The sequence below is a fragment of the Nomascus leucogenys genome, chromosome 23, assembly GCF_006542625.1.
Source record: "Nomascus leucogenys isolate Asia chromosome 23, Asia_NLE_v1, whole genome shotgun sequence".
Lineage (NCBI taxonomy): Eukaryota > Metazoa > Chordata > Mammalia > Primates > Hylobatidae > Nomascus > Nomascus leucogenys.
In genome coordinates, this window is record NC_044403.1 from 12,739,811 (window position 1) to 12,766,707 (window position 26,897).

Consider the following 26,897-nt stretch of genomic DNA (forward strand, 5'->3'; position numbering starts at 1 on the left):
GTTGAAAGCCAAGATAGGCCCAAAGCTAAGCCACTTGCACCACATAGTTACCAAGCTGTGAACACAAAGAAAAAGTGCTATTTCAAGGAAGACACAAATGATTAGAAAGTGAAACAGTGTTATTGCTGAGATGGAGAAAGTTTGAGTAGTCTGAACAGAAGATTAAGCCAGCCGCAACATTCCCTTAAGCCAGAAGAGCAAGACTCTCTCTTCTATTCTACGAAAGTTAAGAGAGATTAGGAAGCTGCAGAAGGAAATGTTTAAGCCAAGAGAGGTGGGTTCATGAGGCTTAACGAAAGAAGTTGTCTTTATAACATAAAAGTGCAAGGTGAAGCAGCAAGTGCTGATGGAGAAGCTGCAGCAAGTTATCCAGAAGATCTAGCTAAGTTAATTGATGAAGGTGGCTACACTAAATAACAGATTTTCAATGTGGATGAAACAGCTGCCTTCTTCTCCTTCTCCTTCTCCTTCTCCTTCTCCTTCTCCTTCTCCTTCTCCTTCTCCTCTCCTTCTCCTCCTCCTCCTCCTTCTCCTCTCCTCCTCCTCCTTCTTTCTTCTTCTTCTCCTTCTCCTTCTCCTTCTTCCTTCTTCTTTTTGAGATGGAGTCTTATGCTGTTGCTCAGGCTGGGGTGTAGTGGCATGATCTCAGCTCACTGCAACCTTTGCTTCCTGGATTGAAGCGATTCTCCTGCCTCAGGCTTCCACGTAGCTGGGATTACGGGCGTCTACCACCACACCCGGCTAGCATGATCTCAGCTCACTGCAATATTTCCCTCCTGGGTTCAAGCGATTCTCCTGCCTCAGCCTCCCAAGTAGCTGGGATTATGGGCGCCTACCACCACGCCTGGCTAATTTTTGTATTTTTTGTAGCAACAGAGTTTCACCATGTTGGCCAGGCTGGTCTCAAACTCCTGACCTCAGGTGATCTGCCTGCCTCAGCCTCCCAAAGTGAAAACAGCCTTCTTTTGAAAGAAGATGCCATCTTGGACTTTCAGAGATAGGGAGGAGAAGTCTTTTCAAAATATTACTGCTAATTGGCAATGCATCTAGTTGCCCAGGAGCTCTGATGGAGATGTACATGGAGATGAATGTTGTTTTCATGCCTGCTAACACAACATCCATTCTGTGGCCCATAAATCAGGAGTAATTTGGACTTTCAAGTTTTACTATTTAAGACACACAGTTTGTAAGGATATTGCTGTTATAAATAGTGATTCTTCTGATGGATCTAAGTAACATAAATTGAAAACCTTCTTGAAAGAATTCACTATTCTACATTCCACTAGGAACAGGAGAGGAGGGCAAAATCTCAACATTAACAGGAATTTTGAAAAGTTGACTCAAATTCTCTTGGATAACCCTGAGGGGTTCAAGATTTTAGTGAAGGAAGTCATAAGACTTTAGTGGAGGAAGTCACTGCAGATGTGGTGGAAAGAGCAAGATAACTAGAATTTAAGATGGAACCTGAAGATGTGACTTAATTGCTGCAATCACATAATAAAACTTGAATAAATGAAGATTATCTGTTTATGGACAAGCAAATAATGTGGCTTCCTGTGATGGAATCTACTACTGATGAAGATCCTGTGAAAACTGTTGAAATGACAACTAATGTTTTAGAACATTACACAAAGTTAGGTGATAGGGCAGCAGTAGGGCTTGCAAGGATTGACTCCAGTTTTGGAAAAAGTTCTACTGTGGGTAAAATGCTATCAAACAGCATTATGTGAGGCTGGGCTCACGCCTGTAATCCTAGCACTTTGGAAGGCCGAGGCGGGCGGATCACGAGGTCAGGAGATCGAGACCATCCTGGCTAACACGGTGAAACCCCGTCTCTACTAAAAATACAAAAAAATTAGCCAGGTGTGGTGGTGGGCACCTGTAGTCCCAGCTATTCTGAAGGCTGAGGCAGGAGAATGGCGTTAACCTGGGAGGCAGAGCTTGCAGTGAGCCGAGATCACGCCACTGCACTCCAGCCTGGGCGACACAGCGAGACTCCGTCTCAAAAACAAACAACAACAACAAAACAGCATTATCTGCTACAGAAAAAACTTTTGTGAAAGGAACAGTCAATTGACACAGGAAACTTCACCATTGTCTTATTTTAAGAAATTTCCACAACCCCCCCAACCTTCAGTAGCCATTACCCTGATCAGCCAGCGGCCATCAACATGGAGGCTAAAGCCTCTACCAGCAAAAGATTATGACTCGTTGAAGGCTCAGATGATTGTTAGCATCTTTTAGCAACAAAGCATTTTCAATTAATGTGTGTACATTGTGTTTCAGACATAATGCTATTGCACACTTAATAGGCTACAATATAGTGCAAAACATAACTTTTATATGCATTAGAAAATAAAAAAATTCATGTGAGTTGCTTTATTGTGATATTCACTTTATGGTGGCAATCTGAAACCAAACGTGCAATGTCTCTGAGATATGTCTATACATTAGTGTTACACAATATGTATTGAATTCCTTGTTTGGTTGTTATTCCTTCCAAAGCATTTATCTTCTTAATTATGCATTATTGAATGTCACATTTTTTAAAGTTTGTGTTCCCTATCTCATAATAATTATTTCCAGGAAATGATAACCTAAAAATCAAAGAAGGTTGATATTTGATAATTTAAAGGTAGATCATCCACAGGCAGATTATTGAAAGCTAAGTATAAAAAGATTGTACATTTACAGAAAGTGGCAAGTTTTTTGATGATATTAACTTATGATAACTTGGATGCCAAAGATGAAAAGCCATTTTTACTGGATTTGGATATTGTGTTGTATGGGAAGCAGAAGGTAACAATCTGCACATTGCCCACATTGTCTTCATTACTTTCTTAAAATAAACTCATTTTCCCTGTGTTTATACAGATATGAATATGAATCTACAGTTCCAGTTTCAGGCAACTTGTCCTCAAACAGTTTCTTGTGTATGGAAAATGGAACCCAGATTTTAAGACCAACGCAGGATCCATCAGGTTGTCTACTTCATTGTATTGATTTTTTGTTCAGTGAACTTATAACTAAACACTTTCTGCTGAGGGGCTTGAATGAGATATCGATTGAGTTAGATAAATAAACAAAGATATGTTCTCTCTCCAGGAACTTCCAAAGGAGTTACAATGGGCAATAAGAATAGCTAATAATAAAGAATGTTATTTTTCTTATATTTGAATGTATTTATTGAGAGTTCCTTGTTTATTTATTAACATATTATTTAAAAATGAGTCAAAGGGCCGGGTGCAGTGGCTCACGCCTGTAATTCCAGCACTTTGGGAGGCTGAGACGGATGGATCACCTGAGGTCAGGAGTTTGAGACCAGCCTGGCCAACATGGTGAAACCCCACCTCTATTAAAAAATACAAAAATTAGCCAAGCATGGTAGCGGGCACCTGTAATCCCAGCTACTCAGGAGGCTGAGGCAGGAGAATCGCTTGAACCCAGGTGGCGGAAGTTGCAGTGATCCAAGATTGCACCATTGCACTCCAGCCTGGGCAACAGAGTGAGACTCTGTCTCGAAAAAAAAAAAAGAGTCAAAGACATCTATCCAAGGACCACTGTCAAGTTCAACCCACAGAGGAAAACGTCTTAGAAGGATGGATTTATGCTGATGATTTGGTGTATATGATTATGTAAATAGGAACTAGAGACAGAAACAAAGTTCAAGAGATTTGTGTTCTATCACTGATCTTTAATAGCAGGGAAAACAGGCAAGTACGCTATAGTTCTGAATTACTCTATTCCCTTTCTATTGACTTAGGAACTTGTCTTTCTGCTCTTTTTTTTTTTCCTCAACTGGAGACAGTGCTTTAAAATTCTACACAATAGCAGTGCTTCTTTCAGCTTCTGGTAGCCCTAGGCACCAGTGTACTCACTTCTGCCCCTTCTGTCCCTTCTGCTAAGAGACTTGTATAATCTTCTGGTTATACTTGGTCTGGAGCTGACTCTGATGACTCAGCATTTTTATGGGGACATTTTTATTCTGGATTCATGTTCGTGGAAATTGCAGTAGTCTGCAAGGGGGGGAATTTCATGACCATCATTGAGTCAGGAAACCAAAACAGTTTCAAAAAGCTGAAAAATATCTGTCTCAGAAGAAACCAAAGAACCCCCATGGGGGAAACAAAGGAAAACAGTGACATTAACAGTGGCCCATGTTCTCTTCCTGAGCTGGCTATTGCCAAAGACTGACACAGGTGCTAGTCGGCTTCACTGTGGATATAGCAAAACCTTCCCATTCTGGCACATCTCCAGGAAGGTGGATTGATGCTTTCAATTTTGCCCTAGAATAGGCCTAGAGTTTGCCTGTGATCTCTAGACACAAATCACTTTGTGCATCACACAAAAAATCTGTATACCTAGAAATAGAGACTATTATTTTCTGACTGGAAATAATGGAGAGATAGTACTCACAAGAAATTCCTGGACCCAGCTGTGGTCAGGACCTCACAGTCTCACCTGGCCAATTTGTAGGAGGTAAGAGTGCATTGTCCTTCACTTCCCTGAAAACAGGACTCCACAGAGCTTCCTCACAGCTTACCAGCTATTTTGGCCTAGAACACAGATGACAAAGAGATTGACAAAATCCTTCAGAGATCTCCCTGTCTTTCTCACTTTCTATTCCCTTTGGTCTAGTCTTTGTTACTCTACTAAGCAGCTGCGGCTCCAAGGATTGGGGTGGATTTCTGTATTGAAAGTTATTTGGTGGTTACAGTATACAACATGCTCTATAGAGAACCTATGATGATTACCCAGTTAAATATTTTCAGTTTCTATGAAATAATTAGAGCTGTAGAGAATTCACACTTTGGCGAACTTTTGTTTAAATCTCATAAATATAGTACCAATTCCAGAGAAAGATATTTTTGTCTCCCCAAAGTTGGATAGGAATGGGGAAGCACTTGTAGCAGCTGAATGAGTCCAGGAGTTGCTGAGAAACTGAATCTCTTTGATTTTTAATGTTTGCCAACTTCTGTGGTGTAACACTGCTATGAAACTACCAATGAGGTGTCACTGAACACTGAGTTGGGAGGAGGTGTGTATACTCATCTCTCCCAACTCAGTAGGGACTGGCTCCAGCATATCACTTACACTTGTCCATACTCAAGTCCACTGTCAGAAAATGCACTAGGGGTGCCCTGAGAAGTCATTGCTGGAATAGTAATATAAATCATTGACAAGGGGCCATGGTCATATAACTGTGAAATGCCTACAGAAAACATAGAATTAATATTACTGACACTTTATTGTCAAAGCGCTAATGTCATGTCTTTTTTTTAAATGCAGAGTGTACAAAGGAAGTTAAATCATTAATGTGGGTATACGTCCTAGTAGGCAATATTGTACGTGGAATGGGTGAAACTCCCATCCTGCCTTTGGGTATTTCCTATATAGAAGATTTTGCCAAATTTGAAAATTCTCCTTTATATATTGGTAAGTTTGAAAATCTTAGCTTCTTTTCAGGGCAATATGTTCCTTGAGGTTAGAAATTAGTTATATTTTTGTAGTCTTAGTGATTTCCACAATGATGAGTAGAGTGTCTTGGCACAGTTGGGCTTCCATAAAAGTTTGTTGAATGGAGATGAGATATGCTAAATGACAATGAGCCACTTTGTTAATAAATCTACTTTCTACTATTGGAAATACCACAAGTCTAGTGCCCCTGGAGGTGACCCTTTCATTTGCTTGGCACCACACTACATCCAACTTGTTAAGAGATTTGCAAATGTTTTCTCTAAAATGTTCTGTGCATTCAAAACCTTTCTCACTATTTTCACTACCTCTGTTTTTGTTGAGGTTCTCATTACTTCGTCTGTAGGTTCTCTTTATTAATTATTTTCTCTTCAGTATTTTATTTTCTCAGTTTTTAAGAAACATTCTTGCAATATAATTTTTCTCAAGCATTGTTTTAATCATGTCTTCTCTACTATATTTATGACACATACAAGTTCCTCATTTATTAAATCTGATCTGTCCACTTATTACTCATGGCTCTGCATGACATTCACTTACTTAGTTTCTATATAGTTTCTCTTCTTAATGATCTCTCCATATAGTCAGGCTTCTTCATATTTTTCACAAATATGTTTTCATCTTTTTGTTTATGTTTCTTGAAATTACCATTTTAAAATCCATGTAGGTCACCTGGAACAACAGCCAACTTAAGACCCATCTTCTTGTGCTGCCTTCCAATCTCTGAAATATTCTTAATTTATTATGCATGACTTGCTTATATTTTTTATTATTCTATCAATAGTTGGTCATAAACTCATAATGTTTAGTGTAGGGACATTTTGCCATTAATGTATGTAGGCATATCTTTTAAAAACCAAAAAAGTCAAAGAGGGTGAGAGAAGATGGAAATGATTACACATAATCAAGATGGATGAAAATATTGAGGAATCATTAACCCAAGTGACTTTTGACACATTTTGGCAACTCATTAATTTTGCAATAATCTTTTTCAGTGATTTTCTATTCAGTCCTTTTAACTTCCTTCACACACTTATATTATAAGAATGCAAAAACTCTCCTACAATAAATAACAAACACCTTGCTATGATGTCTATTTCTTTATTCAACAAATACTAAGGTGTATTATATATAAATGTAGCTGTGATAATCTCTATACATGTTAAAATGAGGATGATGTGGTCCGTATAAGGTTAGTAAATAAAGAACTACATAATTATTAGTACTATATATATAGTGTGTGTATATATATGTATATACATATATAGTGTGTGTTCATGTGTGTGTCCATAACCAAATAACTATAAATCAAATAGCTCTATACCAAGAAAACAGTTCCATGCATGGCTCTGGAGTTTAGAAGAGAACATAAAAGCTAGGTTAAAAGTTGGAGAATTGACCAGGTGTGGTGGCTTATGCCTATAATCCCAGTACTTTGGGAGGCCAAGGCGGACAAATCACCTGAGGTCAGGAGTTTGAGACCAGCCTGATCAATATGATGAAACCCCGTCTCTACTAAAAGTACAAAAATTAGCTGAGTGTGGTGGTATGCGCCTGTAATCCCAGCTACTCAGGAGGCTGAGGCAGGCAGATCATCTGAGGTCAGGAGTTCAAGACCAGCCTGTCCAATATGATAAAACCCCATCTCTACTAAAAATACAAAAATTAGCCAGGTGTGGTGGCATGTGCCTATAATCCCAGCTACTCGGGAGGCTGAGACAGGAGAATCACTTGAACCTGGGAGGTGGAGGTTGCAGTGAGCTGAGAGCGCGCCATTGCACTCCAGCCTGAGCAATAAGAGTGAAACTCCGTCTCAAAAAAAAAAAAAAAAAAAAAAAATGGAGAGGAAATAAATGAAATCAAGAGGGAGAAATAAGGTTGCTGTGGAAGAACATATATATACTGAGAGATATTAGGATAAAATACTGGGAAAGACTTTTACTTAGTAAATAGAATAGGAGAAAGGAAAATCAAAGAAGGAATAGTCATAAGAACACAATGAAACAATACATGTATAGTTTAATGAAACTCTTAGGAAGAAATGTAAAAAGAGGAGTTGGCCAGCAATGTCAAATAACCTAGAAAGCTAGGAAAATGAAGACCAAAAAAGGACACTAAATTAGTGACAAAGAGATCACTAGGGCTACCTGAGAGTATTTGGAGGAGAATGTAAAAGGATTTGAGTAAAGTGAGTGAGAGGTGAGGAAGTAGAGGCAGAGAGTATAGTGAAAAGCAGAGAAAGCAGGGTGGATTTGAGATTTTGTAGAATCATTGGCTATGGGGAAATTGAACACGCACAAGAGAGGGAGTGTTTGGTAGAGCAAAACCTTAGAGAAGATAGAAGGGGTTGGAACCAAGAAGTTAGGTGTGAATAGGGTGGGTTCACCAAGAACCATGGAGAAGGCAGAGATAATAGGCAAAGCCAAATTTTGAAGTGAACAGGAAGAAAGTTGAAGAAGCTCATGTCTGGATTTTCAGAGATCAGGGAGGGTTCAGCATAGGTTCTGAATTGTAGACAAGTGATGAGACAGCTGATGATGAAATTTTAATGGATAAGAATTCAAGTGAAGACAGATAGGACTGATGGACATGGAAAATAAAACCGTGGAAGTAAAGGAAGGAGAACATGATAAAATCAAAGAGTTGTATCATATAATAATAATGAGGACATAGCCAGAAGGAAGTTTCAGGTTGCAGATCTGAGAGTGAAACTTTTTTGAGGAATGTGCCATGAGAAATCCATTATAAGATGGTATTGCTTTAGAATTCCTCCCAAAACATGCCTGTGGGATGAATTAACAGGACCTTGGTTATATCACGACCTAGTCGATGGCATGATCCCAGCTGGGACTGCCTGTGCTGCTACAGCAAATCCCTCCCTGTGACCCAGCATGAAAGAGAATTTGGAGGCCAGGGAAAGTGGCTTTAAATTATGAGGCTTCTTTTTCAACATTTACAGAAACAACCATCATTTATATGTACATCAAGCTTAACTTTCATATAAATTGTATATCTAGTCAAAAGCATCCAAGGCAAAAATATTCAGTCTTCAGGCTTTTCATAGACCTAGAACTCTTTATGTGGGCATATAACTGTACTATAACCTTATACTTTTATTTATTTTTAGGGCTTATAGAAACAGGAGCTATTATTGGTCCTTTGATTGGACTTTTGCTGGCATCATTCTGTGCAAATGTTTATGTTGACACTGGATCTGTGAACACAGGTAATTCAATAAAATCTATTTGTACAATGTCTAGAGTATACAAAGCATCTCAGGTATGTTATCATATATAATCATGGCCTTACTTGACCTTCAAGTTGATAAATGATCTCTACTTTAAAAGTGAGAAAATCTAGTGGAGGAATTTAAATAACTTTTCAAATATTCCAAACCAGAAAGCAGTAGAGCAAAATAAAATGCTAATCTGACACAGAATCACATACTCTTTCTAGTGCACTTCAACTATATTTCTTGGTTTTACAAAATTTAAGCATGTAGGTTTGAATTTATTTCAATTAAGCAATCATTTGTTGATGATGAAATAGAACTTTAAGCAATCATTTGTTGTTGATGAAGTAGAACTTGTAGCTGTTTAGTTAATACCTGCTTTTAAATCCCTTACATGATAGACAGACAACCAGCCTAATTTATTACTAGACAATATTATAACACCACATATTATTAGAAAAATTTTATCAGCGTCTGAATTATAAGCCAATTTTATAGTTGGTTAGGACCCAATAATTCTAATTTTAATAATTTTCTAGAGTTCATACAGAAAATACTGACTTAAGCTAATAACAGTGTATGTATTTTTTTACAGATGATCTGACCATAACTCCCACTGACACTCGTTGGGTTGGTGCATGGTGGTTTGGCTTTCTGATTTGTGCAGGAGTTAACGTGCTCACTGCCATTCCTTTTTTCTTTTTGCCCAAAACACTTCCAAAGGAAGGACTAGAGAATAATGCTGACATCATTAAAAATGAAAATGAAGACAAACAAAGAGAAGAGGTCAAGAAGGAAAAATATGGAATCACTAAAGGCAAATATACATATTTTAAATACAATGCAATTGACCTTTTATTTCATATAGATATGTCTGTATTTTAGTCTAACATTATGATATGCTATGCTGTATTCAGACACTTTGTCATCAACAGTCACCAGTCAAGAATACCTAACTAGTCCGATTCTTCCTATGGTACTACTTGAAAATAAATATTATAATTTGGAAGCTGAAATATTTCAGATCAGCATTTGTGTATATATATATATATATATATATATATATATATATATATATAGTCCCATTTGCTCAAAAAACCCATTTTACAGAGAACATAGGTTGAATTGAAACAAAATGAACAAGCAAATTTAAACTAAGAACAAAAGTAGGAAAAAGTATACTCTAATCTTAATAGGTAGTATAGTTTTGTAACCAATGTGTTAGTTTAACGATGAGCTTCCTGGAAGTTAAATCAGAAAGAAAAAAAAAAAACATGATCGGTGACCCACCTCTCTATACTTGTTAGAGAGAAGAATAATAATTTATAAAAAGAAGCAGTTCTCCAAGGAAGAAATAGTAAAAAAAAATTTAAAAATGATCATATGAAATATGATACAGGTAATATTGTGCCACATAGTGGTTTTGTAGCAAATGAAAGGGTAAATTGCATGTAACATGTTTTTTTGGTACAGAACTTCAATAAAAGCTCAAAGTATAATTTACAGAAGGTTTTTCTGTGGGAAACTAAACTAAGATAGCGTAAGTATTTAGTACTCAAGAGCACTGATGCTCAAACTTGGCTGCACATTGGAATCACCTAGGAAATTTTAAAAATGATTGATGCCTGAAAGTTCTGTAGTATTCCCAAAACGTCTAATTTAATTAGTGTGGGTGTGTGGCCTGGCTATTGAAACTTAAAAATGTTTATTTGACGGATGATGAGGGTCTCAGTTTTCTGTCAAATGGGGTTAATAATAGTACTTACTATAGAATTGTTGTATGAAGGTAAAAGACATTCTAGCACACATTATTATTAATACTGATACTAGTGTTAGTACTTTTATTGTCATTATTGTTTCTATCATCACCCATAAAGTTACAATGTCAATTTGCATAGAATTTTTCTTAACTATTGTAAATTCTCTTAAATCATAATTGAGCATAATTTAATACATCTTTGGTCATTAGGAGCCAACTCAGAATCTTGCAAATTCTCAGAATCATTCTGATGATATTAAAAACTCTTCTTAAAGGATTGTTATGGACTGATAGACCTCTTGTGGTCTGCAAGATCGGTTCTATTTTCAAAATTAGGAAAGAGCTTAGCTTGTTGCAAGACATAGAAAACAAACTTGTGCTACTGAAACTCATCTATTAGGACAGGGATGTCAACAAACATGGGTGACTTAAAAAGCTTCAGAGTCCAGACAATAACTCTCTCTCCTGTCAGGTACCCTATTCATAAATATAAATTTTACAATTATAACTCATTTATTTGCATTAATCTGTGTGTCCTCCTCTTCTAAATTGTTTATTTATTGAAATTTTGTTCCAGAATGAATTGTGAGCAGTTTATTAAGCAAACCAGGATTGTGCAAAATAAGAAAGTCAAGACAGAGAACTTGTGGACAGGAAAAGTGAAAGGAAATTAAAAGTGAGAACTTGAACCCGAATGTAGCAGTGTGACCAAGAATATTTACCAGAGGCAGGCCACACATTACTAGGGGCAGGCCACACATTACTAGGGGCAGGCCACACATTACTAGAGGCAGGCCAAATATTGCTAGAGGCAGGCCACAGATTTGGCTCTGTGCTTTTTCTAACAGGAATCATTTTTGATCAAATCATTTACATAGTCCTTAGAATGTACCAGATGAATCAGCATCTCTGAGGGTGGGACCTGTATGTTGGTATTTTAAAAAATATCTCCAGGTAGATCTTGCTGAGAACCAATGGCAGAACCACTGAAACTGTTGTTCTGAAGAAGCAAAAAAAATTCCGGATACTTGAGAACATTCACATCTCATTAATTCCCACATACCTTTATTTCAAATGTTCAGGGAGTGATAAAATAAATATTTATGTGAAATCTTCTTTATCAACTTGATTTTCCTCCAGACTTTACAGAACAGAACAAGCATCTTTCATTCTAATGAGCTGTAGAAAAAAGAATATATTAATAGAAGAACAAAAGATTAGAAATAAAATGCTGTGGATGTAGACAATATTTTGGTCACTTTGTAGTTTTGCTTATTGATCTTTAAGACTCAATAGTGACTTATTGAGAGCAAAACTATTGTGTTCTGATCCCTACTCAGTCAGCTACAACACTGACTTCCAGAAGCCACCAAAACATTGCTATGACTTCAGCTTTCAAGGGGAAAAAAGAATGAGCAAACACATACATACTAAAAAATAGTAAAAAACATAATTTGCTGAGGAGGTGGATGTTTCAGGAAAAGTCAGTCACAAAATGCAAAGCCAAGTTCGTTTGACACAGTTGTCATTCTTTCATTTCAGATTTTCTACCATTCATGAAAAGTCTTTCCTGCAATCCAATTTATATGCTTTTCATACTTGTAAGTGTGATACAGTTCAATGCATTCGTTAACATGATCTCCTTCATGCCTAAATACCTAGAACAGCAATATGGAATATCATCTTCAGATGCAATCTTTCTAATGGGTATGTTTGTTTTTCTCTGCCTTACTAGCACACTTTTTCCCCCATGAAATGGTGAACAGTGTGATGGCAGGTGTAGCAAACTCCTAAGTTGAAGTCTTTTAGGATATTTTTTGTCTCTGGTGGATTTCTTCCTTCTAATCTCAAAAAAAATAAAAGAAAGAAAGAAAGGGTAGAGAAGGGAAGAGGTCAGAAATATCTTGATTTTCTTCTCTCTGAAGTCAGAATGTGAATTTATAATACTAATGCAAATATTTGGGAGTGCAAAAATTACATATTTTCAGATAGGATTCTGCATTTTACTACCAAATTTTACTTGTTTGGTTCCAGTTCAAGGATTCTATGTTCCTCCTAATTTAATTTTTTGGTCCCCCTAGTGGTTTTAGGTGTCTCTGCAGCCACACACATTCGGCTTTTCCTGCAACCACACTAACCTCAGTGGTTTTAGCCTAACCTGGGTTTTTCCTGGGATCTTTCCACTGTTTTGAAAAGTCAGTATCTCAGGCTACTTGTATCCACACTACCTAAAGTGCTTGTGAAAGCTTCAGATACCTGCGGTTCCCCCTCAGACACACTGAATCAGACTCTAGGGCGTGAGGCTCTGGAATGGATTTTTAACAAGCTCTCTCAATAATATGATTCAGGGAGCCAGATGCTCACATTGTACAGATGGAACCTAGGGCTATCTTCTCCTTTTTCTATTCTTTTTTTTCTCTTATTGGGAAGCGTTCAGAGAGGAAGAGTGCTGGCCAGTAGCAGCAAGACATGAAATGTAAATACACCTGACAGCAACAGGCTCAGCAAAGTGACTCTCAAAAGTACCTTGAACTGGGTGTGGTGGCTCATGCCTTTAATTCTAGCACTTTGGGATGCTGAGGAGTGAGGATCACTTGAGGCCAGGAGTTCAAGACCAGCCTGGACAACATAGCGAGACTTTGTCTCTGCAATTTTTGTTTTTAAATTAGCCAGGTGTGGTGTTGTGCACCTGTAGTCCCAGCTACTTAGAGGGCTGAGGTGGGAGCATCCCTTAAGCCCAGGAGATTGAGGCTCCAGTCAGCTATGATCATATCACTGCACTCCAGCCTGGGCGATAGAGCAAAATTCTGTCTCTAAAAAAAGAAAAGAAAAAGCACTTTGAGAGGAGTCTAATTCTTCACAACCAAAGTGAGGATAAGTAACTGAAAAATTGTATATATATATTCTCATTACACAGAATAGAGCGTAATAAATGAATAAATTACTGGCCAATTTTGACTTGCCACTTCTACCTGGATCCTAAGAAAAGAGATTTTTATCATGATCTCTGCCTAGAAGAAATTCACAAGCTACCGCAATGAGTTAAATGAATGATAATATAATAACAAGAGTCTCCCAAAATATACTTCCCCATTATGGGGCATTTCAAAATCTCCCTGTGGGTAATGTGTAACTAAGTGGGGATAAAATTAAATCATCCTTCTTCACTATGAGTTGGACCTAAATAGTTTCTTATATAAGACGTATTACATAAAAGTGATAACATGTTTGTTCCTTTGGTAAGTCATTTTGTAAATAATATTTTATTTGCATTTATAGGTATTTATAACTTACCTCCAATATGTATTGGATATATAATTGGTGGCTTAATTATGAAGAAGTTCAAGATTACTGTCAAACAAGCTGCCCACATAGGATGTTGGTTATCCTTACTTGAGTATCTTCTCTATTTTTTATCTTTTCTCATGACTTGTGAAAATTCTTCAGTTGTTGGAATAAATACCTCTTATGAAGGGTATGTTGTTTTCTAATGAATGTCAGAATCTTTCAACAAACGGTTAATATTATATTTTTTACAATGGCAATGCATGATCAGATCATTTTCTTATTGGAGTTAATGGTAGTAATCCACGCTTTTCTTGTATCTTTCCTCCATCTGTCAATCAAAAGCCAATCTATCCAAGCTCTAGGCTTATTAGCGAGGTTGGGAACATATCACAGGGTGACTGAATTCATGATTCTATGTGCATGTGGGTGTGTGTGCACGATTGTCTTTGTGATATCCGAGTAGACATTATCCCATGAAAAAACTACCTACAGTTTTAGGTTGTATTAAAATATGTTATCCATATATCTTACACTCCCATAACTGAGTAAAACTAAGAGTTGATTATACAGTCAAAATGGCCTTTATATATTTCCACAATGGGCTTAAGTTTGACATAACTAAATCATAATACACGATAAATTAATTAATACATAATTCATATGTTTCATTTGTATTGCTATGTCTAAAATATTGAAGTTTCATATTTTGTATTTTAAAGGTTATCTGGGTTTTACTGAAATGTTTTCCATTTCAGTGGTGTACATTTCAGCGATGTACATTAAAAGAATTCACCTGTAGGGTGTATTTTGACAATCAAGCTATCAGTTAAAATGAAATAAAGAACATCCTAAAATGTTTTTTTCAAAATTATCAAGGTTTATTAGATTGAAATAATTTCAAATGTAAAATCATAATATAATTTTATATATGCTATTTGATTTGAGACTCATGAACTTCATTTAAGATAAGCATTATTATCTCCACTTTACAGATGAAATCGAGATTCAGAGAGATTTAATGATAAAAGGAGTTCATTTCAAATCTCTTCAACCACATCAATATAGAAATTGATTTTAAAATTGGAATAAATTTTAAAGATTGCCTCCATCTCCAATGATGCTGATTCCCAGACAGAATGTGTAGAAAGTCGCACTGTGATCTAGTCTGAATTCAGTCTCTAAACTGCTATGCAAGTGCTCTTTCAATCATATTACAAACACTGGTCACTTTTTATATTAGTAGAATGTATTTCTTTAATTCAAATACCTATGTTTCTGGAGCTAAATGTATTATCTATATTACAAATGGAACTTGCAGATTTTTATCTTCATGCTAGTCCGGTCTTGCTATTTGCTACCTAATGGATGAATCACAGAGATTAGTTCATCTTCATCTTTCGAGATCTAATAGTATCTGAAAACATGACTCCACATGGTAGGCGCTCAATTAATGCTTGTTTATTGCCTATATATTCTTCTGAGATAAATCATTGAAAGAGCGGCTATGTGGTCATCAAAGCAGGTCTCTTTTATACCAAAGCTATAGTAAACAGGTCACACATTGATGATTGGAAGATTTCTCTTTCTATTCATGGGAGGAGAGGAAATCTAATTGGGGATTGAGATGAAAAGAAGAAAAAAAGGAATGAATCATCTTTTAATATCTATGGCATTATTTTAAATCACTTCAGAATTCCACAAGATTTATATATGGAAAATAACATCTTTGCTGATTGCAATGTGGATTGCAATTGTCCATCTAAAAGATGGGATCCTGTGTGTGGAAACAATGGCTTGTCATATCTGTCAGCTTGTCTTGCTGGTTGTGAGACATCCATTGGAATGGGAATAAACATGGTAAGACATCCTATTTGACAGAACTTTTTTGAGTTGCATTGGTACTTCCCAACTATGAACTGGGCCTATATTTAATAAAAGTAAAATTAATGTTTCCTCAAAACCAAATTAGTTTTTTTGTATGTGGAAAAATAACTCTATGATGGTCACTTGATTACCTTTTATTTCCCAGATCTTATGTGAGAGCTTCATAGCATCTGAACAGTGATCTGAAATTTCCAAGAAGTTTATATTATTACTCAAATAATTTGGGTTGTAAATACTCTGGACTAAAAAAATTTTATCATTAAAATAAAGTTGGCTGTTTTGATCTCAATTGTCCAGCTAATTGCTTTGCTATATATATATATATATATATATATTTTTTTTTTTTCCGTGTATACGTATGGATGTGTTTTCTGTGTTTTTCACATTCTGACAGTTCTTTGAGAATTTAGAATTGGGAATGTTCTCCTGTCTCTAAGATATTGCAATATAATATTAACAACAATAGTAATACTAATATAATGTTGGTTGGTGATCAAAGTAAACTATACGTTTTGATTCTTATTAAGACCCGGAAACATGTAACAATTCAAAAAAGGTTGACAATTCTGTTTCTGAAATAAACTATTCCTTTTCTTTTCTTTTTTTGAGACGGAGTCTCACTCTGTCGCCCAGGCTGGAGTGCAGTGGTGCGATCTTGGCTCACTGTAACCTCCACCTCCCGGGTTCAAGCGATTCTCCCGCCTCGGCCTCCTGAGTAGCTGGGATTACAGGCACACGCCACCATGCCCGGGTAATTTTTGTATTTTTAATAGAGACAGGGTTTCACCATGTTGGTCAGACTGGTCTCAAACTCCTGACCTTGTGATCCGCCTGCCTCGGCCTCCCAAAGTGCTGGGATTACAGGCGTAAGCCACTGCGCCCTGCCGAAATAAACTATTTCTTTTGAAGCAAAGCTTTGTTTATTTGTAAGCATCTAAATATTTCAATTGAGCACTCTGAAACAGATTTTGTTTGTCCAATGTAGTGTTGTATCAAAACACTGTTTTAAAAAGCGTATTGGCTGGGCGCAGTGTGTCACACCTATAATCCCAGTACTTTGGAAGGCAGAGACTGGTGGATCATCTGAGGTCAGGAGTTTGAGACCAGTTGGCCAACATGGTGAAATCCATCTCTGCTAAAAATACAAAATTTAGCTGGGCATGGTGGCGGTCACCTGTAGTTCCAGCTACCCTGGAGACTGGGGCAGGAGAATCACCTGAACCTGGGAGGCAGAGGTTGCAGTGAGCCGAGATCGCACCACTGCACTCCAGCCTGGGCGACAGGGTGAGTCTCTGTTTCAAAAAAATAAATAAATAAATAAAATAATAAAAAAGTGTGTCTTTAGGGTAGCTTATTAGTTATTACAAATTTACTATTCATATTTAGAAAAATATACCATTTTTCTGAAATCACCCTTCCAGTTTTGTTATATGCTGTTATCTTGAGAGACGTCATAATGGAGATGGAGTAAAGGGAACAAGCAGTCTCCATCTTGATCCAACTGGCTGTGTAGAAAATGTTTAAAATTTGTGTTCAAGATTTTTCTTTTTTAGTATAATATGTTCTTTTTTGGCAGGTGTTCCAAAATTGCAGCTGTATTCAAACATCAGGAAATTCATCTGCAGTACTTGGGCTGTGTGACAAAGGACCTAACTGTTCCATGATGCTCCAGTACTTCCTAATCTTGTCAGCGATGAGCAGTTTCGTCTATTCTTTGGCTGCCATACCTGGATATATGGTTCTCTTGAGGTACAAAATTATTTTCTTTATTTATATTTTTTTGGGGTCATTTATTAAGGTGGCTTATTCTAAGAAAGTCACTCAGGACTCAGTATCTAAGAACTCAGTGCTCTAACTTACCATTTATTAGGGGTTTTGCATTAAGCATTATTGAATTTCACAAAATTTTAAAGTTAGCAATGCACATGTTCATCTGCTGGCATTTCAGTCCTATTCTTCCCTATTTTTCTTCCTTATTTCTTAGAGTTATGAGTAGACCTCTCATTTTGTGACAAAAGAGACACATTTATATCTTAGGGTAGGCCATATAAAATGGCCATTTTGATAGGTAAAGAGTGGGTGCCTAGCAGCCATTTCCCAGGGTTCACTATAGGACAGCAGTGCAAAGCTGTCAGAAGCCCCCATCTTGCTAAGGTCACTTGATCTTTCTGAGCTCCATTTTCCTTTAACAATAATGGGCATAATAATAAATACTTGGCTGTCTTACAAGGCTACTGTGGGACATCAGTGCTGAAAGACTTTCTAAAACTAGGAAATTGCAGAGCTAGTTTTTAAATTTAGGTATATTAAATAAATCTTCTTTCAACTACACCACTCTTCATGGCTAGTAAACAATCCTGAACATAGTTTGCATTTTTTCTCCCTTTTTCTTCTTCTTTTGGAGCTCGAAAGTAGTTAAGTTAATCACAATGCTCAAGTCATAACACATTATCATCATAGGCCAGTGCAAGGATTCTCTCTTATTTTACTTCATTTATTTATTTATTTCTATTCAATTCCCTACTTCCAGTCACCATAGCTGCTCACTTAAATATGACAGATAGATGTCATTAAATATGCATTTCCTTTGTAAAATATTAAAAATTTTTTTGTGTATATGTTTTTATATTCACACCAGTGGTGGTGTGGTATTAAGTCTTGTTCTGGTTCATAAGGTAGATGCATAGGTAAATTCACCAGTCCTATTTAGAGTAATTTTTATATCATCACTTCATGAGAGTTGGAATTATCTAACTTTGTGATGTTGACTAATCCAATGGGTGTAAAATACTAATGATAACTCATTGATGTGTCAATATGTGATTTCCTGATATACTGAGCTTAAGCATCTCTTCAAACAACTTTTTAGCTAAAAGTTATTCATGATGCTTATTCAATTTATTTTACCCATTTTACTCATTATATTTCCTACATCCTGTGTTTTTCTTGATGAATTTGATGATTACTATATAAATTACAGATATTAATGTAATACTGTTTATATCATACAATTATCTTCACTTAGTCTGTCTTCTTTCTTTTAACTTTTACAGTGCCATTTATGAAATGAAATCCTAAATTTTGTTGTACTAAAATCTAACAAGTTTCTTGCCTTAGTATTTGTGTATTTGGAAGAGAAGTCACATTTTTAAAATTGCTTCCACATTTCTAACTTATAAAAATATTCCCTTAAATTTTATTCCTCTCTAGCTTTCCAGCTTTACCTTTTGCAGTTTTTTAAGCCATCTCAAATCTATTTTTATGTGTGGTTTAAGGGACGTAGATATCCAGTGTTATTTTTCTCCGAATAATAAAGTTGTTTTCCAAAATCATAGCTTATATAATACATCCTTTTTCCTTTGATTTGTGGTGCCACCATCTCAAGTTTTTATGTAATGTGAGTCTATTTTTCATCCTTATTCTGTTCCACAGATTTATTTGCCTGTTCTCATACCAGCGTCACCTTGATTTAATTACTTTGGCCTTGCAAATGTTAATATCTCATATGGTAACTTTTCCTCACCCACCTGCCATCTTCACTTTCCTTTATTCTTTTATTCTCAAACTGATTTCGCTGTCTGTGGATCTTTATATCTTCATAAGAATTTTGATTGAGTTTGTGTAGATTCCATAGATTACTTGGAGAAAATCTGACATCAAATATTTTTGAACATGTAATATCCTCTCATTTGCTTAAATATTCCTTTGTATCCTTAAAGTTCTTAAAAATTTTTCATAAAGGTGGTGTGCCGTTAGATTGCTTCTTAAGTACTATATATAAATATATAAATTATATATGCACATATGTATACATATACATGTCTCTATATGCACACACACATATATGTACATACAGCCACACAGATACATACACATACGCATACATACACACACACACACACACACACACATACATTGAGAAAAACAAACCATTCCTCTGTTCAAACAGAACACTTCTGATAGCCAGATGTGTGGATTATTTTCCTACACTGTCCAATTCTGCAACACCAGCTGGGTGTTCTACTGTTCCATGCAATTCTGGTGCTATCTGCGCAGACTTTGCATCAGATGGCACAAGTTAAAGGGTTCAGTCCTACAAGACTGCCCCCACTTTAGATGTCAATCACAAGTCCAGACACCCTGGGCTGCTGCTTTTTTTTTTTTTTTTTTTTTACCCTGGGCTTCGGACTGACAAGCTATGCATTAAGGTTGATGCCTCCGTTTTCTAGAATGGCTCACAGAACTCAGGGAAGAAATACTTTTCTTACATTTACTGGTTTATTATGAAGGTTATTATAAAAGACACAAATGGAAACCAGGGTGGAGTTGGGGTGTGCCACTCTCCTGGCATGTGGATATGTTTACCAACTCAGAAGCTCATCAAATCTCCTAGTTCAAGAGCTTTTTAGGGAGCTTGATCTTTAGCACACACATCCCACTCCATCCTCCTGGAAGTCTGAGTGTGGGGCTGAGAATTCCAATCTTCTAATAACTTGGTGTTTCTGGTGACCAGTCCCAACCTCAGTCTGGGAGCCCACCCTGTCGTTTCATTAGTATAGACTCAGGTGCGATCAAAACAATCTCCTTAAGAATGACAAAATACATTCCTATCACTCAGGACGTTCCAAGGGAATTCCAAGAGCTCCAAGGACCATGTGCCAGGAGCTAGGGACAAAGACCAAATATATTTCTTGTGATGACACACACACACACACACACAGAGACACACACACAGAGAATGGTACCATTACCATCACAAACATACAATATACATATATATCCATTCACATGTAAATATTGGTGATTGCAAATATATAGAGACATGAATATGTATATTTGTGATTTTAAGCTGATTTATATTTGTATTGATTTTAAATATATTTAAATTTATATTTGTATTGCTTGTAAATAATTGTGATTATCAATGTGATTGTACATGGTATTTTGTATGTATATGTATATATGTGTATCATTTCCCCCATATACAAATATAAATTTTACATCTAGATTATAATTACATAGCATATAATTAAAATTATACATAAAATAAATCAGAAGTAAAAATTAGATTTAAATAATTATATAATCATATATAAGTATAGTTTTTTTAATTTTTAATTTTTATGAGTGTATAGTAGGTGTATACATTTATGGGTTACATGAGATATTCTGATACAAGCATGCAGTGTGTAATAACCATATTAGGGTAAATGGGGTATCCATTCCCTCAAGCATTTATCCTTTGTGTTACAAGCAATTCATTTATACTCTTTTAGTTATTTTAAAATGTACAATTAAATTATTTTCCACTATAGTCACTCTGATACACTATCAAATAGTAGGTTTAATTCATTCTTTCCATTTTTTCGTACCTATTAACTATCTCTACTTCCCCACCACACCCAGGCTACCCTTTCCAGCCTACGGTAACAACACTTCTGCTCTCTATCTCCATGAGTTCAATTGTTTTCATTTTTTCTTTTTTTTTCTCAGATGGAGTCTCACTCTGTTGTCCAGGCTGGAGTGCAGTGGCGCAGTCTTGGCTCACTGCAACCTCCGCCTCCCTGGCTCAAGTGATCCTCCTACTTCAGCCTCCTGAGTAGCGGGGACTACAGGTGTGCACCACCACACCCGCTAATTTTTGTATTTTTAGTAGAAATAGTGTTTTATTATGTTGGCCTGGCTGGTCTTGAACTCCTGATCTCAGATGATCCACCTGCCTCGGCCTCCCAAAGCACTGGGATTACAGGCATGAACCACAGTGCCCAGCCTATTCTCATTTTTAGCTCCCACAAGTAAGTGAGGACATGCAAAGTTTGTCTTTTGGTGCCTGGCCTACTTTACTTAACGTAATGACCTCCAGTTCCATTCATGTTATTGCAAATGCAAGGGTCTCATTCTTTTTTTATGGCTGAGTATTACTCCATCATGTATATGTACCACATTTTCTTTATCCATTCATCTATTGCTGGACAGTTAGGTTGCTTCCAAATCTTGACTATTGTGAATAGTGCTGCAAGTTCCCTTTACTCCACATCCTCACCAGTATTTGTTATTGCCTGTTTTTGTATAAAAGTCATTTTAACTGGGGTGAGATGATATCTCATTGTAGTTTTGATTTGCATTCCTCTCATGATCAATGATGCTGAGCACCTTTTCATATAACTGCCATTTGTATTTATTCTTTTGAGAAATGTCTCAAATTTTGCTCATTTGTTAATTGGATTATTAGATTTTTTTCTATAGAGTTGTTTGAGCTCCTTACATATTCTGGTTATTAATCCCTTGTCAGATGGGTAGCTTGCAAATAATTTCTCTCATTCTGTGAGTTGTCTCTTCATCTTGTTGTTTCCTTTGCTGTGCAGAAGCTTTTTAACTTGATGTGATCCCATTTATCCATTTTTTTCGTTAGTTATCTGTGCCTGTGGTGTATTACTCAAGAAATCTTTGTTCAGTCCAATGTCCTGGAGAGTTTCCTGAATGTTTTCTTGCAGTAGTTTGATAGTTTGAGGTCTTAGATTTAAGTCTTTCATCCATTTTGATTGATTTTTGAATACGGCAAGAAATATGGGTCTTGTTTCACTCTTCTGCTTATGGATATTCCATTTTCCCTGCACCATTTATTGAAGAGACTGTCTTTTCCCCAATGTACATTCTTGGCATCTTTGCCAAAAATGAGTTCACCGTAGATGTATGGATTTTTTTCAGAGTTCTCTATTCTGCTCCATTGGTCTATGTGTCTGTTTTTATGCCAGTACCATGCTGTTTTGTTTATTACAGGTCTGTGATATAAACTGAACTCAAGTAATGTGATTCCTCCAGTTTTGTTCTTTGTGCTTTGGATAGTTTTGGCTACCCTGGATCTTTTGCGGTTCCATATTAGGACTACCTTTTCTATTTCTGTGGGGAATGTCATTGGTTTTTTGATAGAAATTGCATCAAATCTGTAGACTGCAGATTCCTTTGTTTGGTTTTAGCAATATTGTTCCTTTCAATTTATGAGCATATAATACATTTTCATTTATTTGTATCCTCTTCAGTTTCTTGCACCAATGTTTTACAGTTTTTATTGTAGAGATCTTTCACTTCTTTAAGCTAATTCCTAGTTATTTTATTGCATTTGTAGCTATTGTAAATAGAATTACTTTTTTTTAGACTGCTTGCTGGCATATACAAACACTACTGATTTTTTATGTTGATTTTGTATCCTGCAACTTTACTGAATTTGTTTATCATTTTGAATAGCTTTTTGGTGGAGTCTTTAGGCTTTTCAAAATAGAAGATCATATCATCTACAATCAATGATAATTTGACTTCTTAATTTCAAGTTTGGATGCTCTTTGTTTGTATTTCTTGTCTGATTGCTCCAGCTCAGACTTCTAGTAGTATCTTGAATAACAATGGTGAAAGTGGGCATTCTTATCATGTCCCAGATCACAGAAGAAGGGCTTTCAATTTTTCCCCACTCAGTATGACACTTACTATAGGTCTCTCATATATGGCCTTTATTATGTTGAGGCATGTTCCTTTTACACCCAGTTTTTTGAGAGTTTTTTTTTTTTTTTACCATAAAGCGATGCTGAATCTTATCAAATGTTTTTTCCACTTAGTTGAAATGATCATATGGTTTTATTCATTTGTTCTTTTGGTATGATGTATCATATAGATTGATTTGCATATGTTGAACTATTCTTGCATCTCTGGGATAAATCCCACTTGGTCATGATGAATGATCTTCTTCATGTGTTGTTGAATTTGGCTTGATAGTATTTTGTTGAGGATTTTTGCATCAATATTCATCAGTGATATTAGCCTTTAGTTTTCCTTTTTTTTTTTTTTTCGTACGTGTCTTTTTCTGGTTTTGGTATCAGGATAATACTGGCCTCATAGAATGAGTTTGGAAGGCTTCTCTCCTATTCTGTTTTTCAGAATAGTTTGAGTATATTGGTATTATTTCCTTTTTAAATCTTTGGTAGAATTAGGCAGTGAAGCCATTGGGTCATTTCTTTGCTGGAGACTTTTTATTACAGCTTCAATCTAATTACTTGTTATTGATCTGTTCAGGTTTTGGATTTCTTCATAGTTTAATCTTGGTAGGTTGTATGTGTCTAGGATTTCATCCATTTCTTCTAGGTTTTCCAATTTATTGGCATATAGTTGTTCCTAATAGCCTTGAGTTTAACATAGTTTAACAATTGTCTTAAAATCCTTTGGATTTCTGTGGTATCAGTTGTAATGTCTTCTTTTCCATATATGATTTTATTTATTTGAATCTTCTCTCTTTTTTCCTAGTTATTTTGGCTAAACGGTCATCAGTTTTGTTTTTCTTTTCAAATAACTATTTTTTTTTGTTTCGTTGATCTTTTGTATTGTTTTCTTCATTTCGATTTCATTTATTTCTACTCTGATCTTTATTATTTATTCTACTAATTTTGTGTTTGGTTTGCTCTTGCTTTTCTAATTCTTTAATATGCATTTTTTTTTTCTTTTCTTCTTTGTTTTTTTGAGTCGGAGTCTCACTCTGTCACTCAAGTTGGAGTGCAGTGGCGCGATCTTGGCTCACGGCAACCTCTGCCTCCTGAGTTTAAGCGATTCTTCTGCCTCAGCCTCTGGAGAAGCTGGTACTACAGTCTCAAACCACCATGCCCAGCTAATTTTTGTATTTTTAGTAGAGACAGGGTTTCACCATGTTGGCCAAGATGGTCTTGATCTCCTGACCTTGTGATCCACCCACCTCAGCCTCCCAAAGTGCTGGGATTACAGGTGTGAGCCACCGTGCCCGGCCCATTGGGTTGTTTATTTGAAGTTTTTCTTCTTTTTTGATGTAGGCATTTATAGCTATAAACTTCCTTCTTAGTACTGCTTTCACTGTATCCCATGAGTTTTGGTATGTTGTGTTTCCGTTATTATTTGTTTTAAGAAATTTTTAAATTTTCTTCTTAATTTTTTCATCGACCCACTGGTCATTCAGGAGCATATTGCTCAATTTCCATGTGTTTGTATAGTTTTCAAAATTCCTCTTGTTATTGATTTGTAGTTTTATTTCATTATGGTCGGAGAAGATACTTGATATTATTTCAATTTTTTTGGATATTTTAAGACTTGTTTTGTGAACTAACATATGGTCTATCCTTGAGAATGATCCATGTGCTGGATTCATATTTGTATTCTGTAGCCATTGGATAAAATGTTCTGTAAATATTTATTAGGTTCATTTGGTCTATAATTTGGATTAAATCCAACGTTTCTTCGTTGATTTTTTTTTTTTTTTTTTTGGTTTGGAAGATCTGTCCAATGCCGAAAGTGAGGTGTTGAATTCTTCAGCTGTTATTGTATTAGGCTCTCTCTCTCTCTTTAGCTATAATAATATTTGCTTTGTATATCTGGGTGCTTCTAATGTTGGGTGAATACATATTTATAACTTTTACGTCCTCTTGCTTAATTAATCCTTTTATCCTTATATAATGATCTTCTTTGTCTCTTCTGACAGTTTTTGTCTTAAAATCTATTTTGTCTGATATAAGTAATGCTACTCCTGGTCTTTTTTGTTTTTATTGGTATGGAGTATCTTTTTCATCCCTTTATTTTCTGTGTCTCTGTCTTTATGAGTGACATGTGTTTCTAGTAGACAACAGATTATTGGGTATTTTTTTAAATCCATTCAGCCACTTTATGTCATTTTATTGGAGAGTTTAGTCTATTTACATTAAATATTCTTATTCATAAGAAAGGTCTTACTGCTGCCATTTTGTTATTTGTTTCCTGGTTTTCTCTTCTTCCTTTTTTTCCTCCTTTCAGTGAAGGTGATTGTCTCTAGTGGTATGCTTTAATTTCTTGCTTTTTTATTTTTTGTGTATCCATTGTATGTTTTTTGATTTGAGGTTACCATGAGGGTTGCAAATACTATCTTATAGCTCATTTTTAGGTGATAATACGTTAAAACTGCTTGCATAAGGAAACTAATAAGCAAAAAGAAAACTAAAAAAAAAAAAACTCTACATTTTAACTTTGTCCCCCTGATTTTTAACATTTTGTTATTTCTATTTCTATTTTATTTTACTATGTCTTGAAAAGTTGTTAATATTTTTGATTGGTTCATCTTTTAGTCTTCCTAGTTAAGAGTAGTTTATACATCACAGTTACAGTGTTATAATATTCTGCATTGTTCTGCTTACTATTTCCAGTGATCTTTGTACCTTCAGATGAATTCTCATTGCTCATCAACATCCTTTCCTTTCTGATTGAAGTACTCCCTTTAGCATTTCTTATAGCCTGGGCTGGTATTGATGAAATCCCTCAGTGTTTGCTTGTCTGGGAAAATCTTTATTCCTTTATGTTTGGAGGATATTTTCACCAGATATAAAGGTAAAAGTTTTTTTCCTTCAGCACTTTAAATATGTCATGCCATTCTCTCTTGGCCTGTAAGGTTTCCACTGAAAAGTCTGCTGCCAGTTGTATTGGAGCTCCATTGTATGTTAGTCACTTCGTTTCTCTTGCTGTTTTTAGAATTGTTTATTTACACATGACCTCAGGGGGTTTATTGAATTCCTTGAGGTAATCTTCTTTGGTTTAAATCTGCTTGGTGTTCTATAACCTTTTCGCCCTTGGATATCAGTACCTTTCTCTAGGTTTGGGAAGTTCTCTGCTATTATCCCTTTGAATTATCTTTCTACTCTTATATCTTTCTCTACCTTTTCTTTAAGGCAAATAGCTCTTAGATTTGCCCTTTAGAGACTATTTTGTAGATTGTGTAGGTGCATTTCACTTTTTTTTATTCTTTTTTTCTTTTGTATCCTCTACTGTGTATTTTCAAATAGCCTATCTTCAAGCTCACTAAATCTTTCTTCTGCTTGATAAATTCTGCTATTAAGAGATTCTGAGGCATTCTTTAGTATGTCATTGCATTTTTTAAACTGTAGAATTACTGCTTGATTCTTTTTATTTATGTCAACCTCTTTGTAAAATTCATCTAATAGTGTTCTGAATTTTTTCTCTGTATTATCTTGAATTTCTTTGATTTTGAATTCTCAATCTGAAAGGTCACATATCTCTCTTTCTCCAGGATTGGTCCCTGCTGCCTTGTTTAGTTCCTTTGGTGAGGTCATATTTTCCTGTATGTTCTTTATGCTTGTCAATGTTTGTTGATATCTGGGCATTGAAGAGTTAGGCATTTATTGTAGTCTTCACGGTCTGGGTTTGTTTGTGCCATCCTTCCTGAGCAGGCTTTCCAGGTATTCAAAAGGACTTGGGCCCCCAAGC

The 26,897-nt window shown here is 35.8% G+C and overlaps 1 protein-coding gene across 1 annotated transcript in view; it reads left to right on the top strand.

Annotated features, from left to right (window-relative positions):
* SLCO1A2 (solute carrier organic anion transporter family member 1A2) overlaps window positions 1-26,897 on the top strand; it is a 62,448-nt gene that overhangs the window by 21,561 nt on the left and 13,990 nt on the right. The window contains exons 4-11 of the mRNA XM_003265583.3: window positions 2,875-2,981; window positions 5,290-5,436; window positions 8,603-8,701; window positions 9,303-9,524; window positions 12,009-12,173; window positions 13,746-13,941; window positions 15,446-15,611; window positions 17,215-17,387. Of these exons, the coding sequence (XP_003265631.1) occupies window positions 2,875-2,981; window positions 5,290-5,436; window positions 8,603-8,701; window positions 9,303-9,524; window positions 12,009-12,173; window positions 13,746-13,941; window positions 15,446-15,611; window positions 17,215-17,387 (1,275 nt within the window). The remainder of the gene's footprint in view (window positions 1-2,874; window positions 2,982-5,289; window positions 5,437-8,602; window positions 8,702-9,302; window positions 9,525-12,008; window positions 12,174-13,745; window positions 13,942-15,445; window positions 15,612-17,214; window positions 17,388-26,897) is intronic.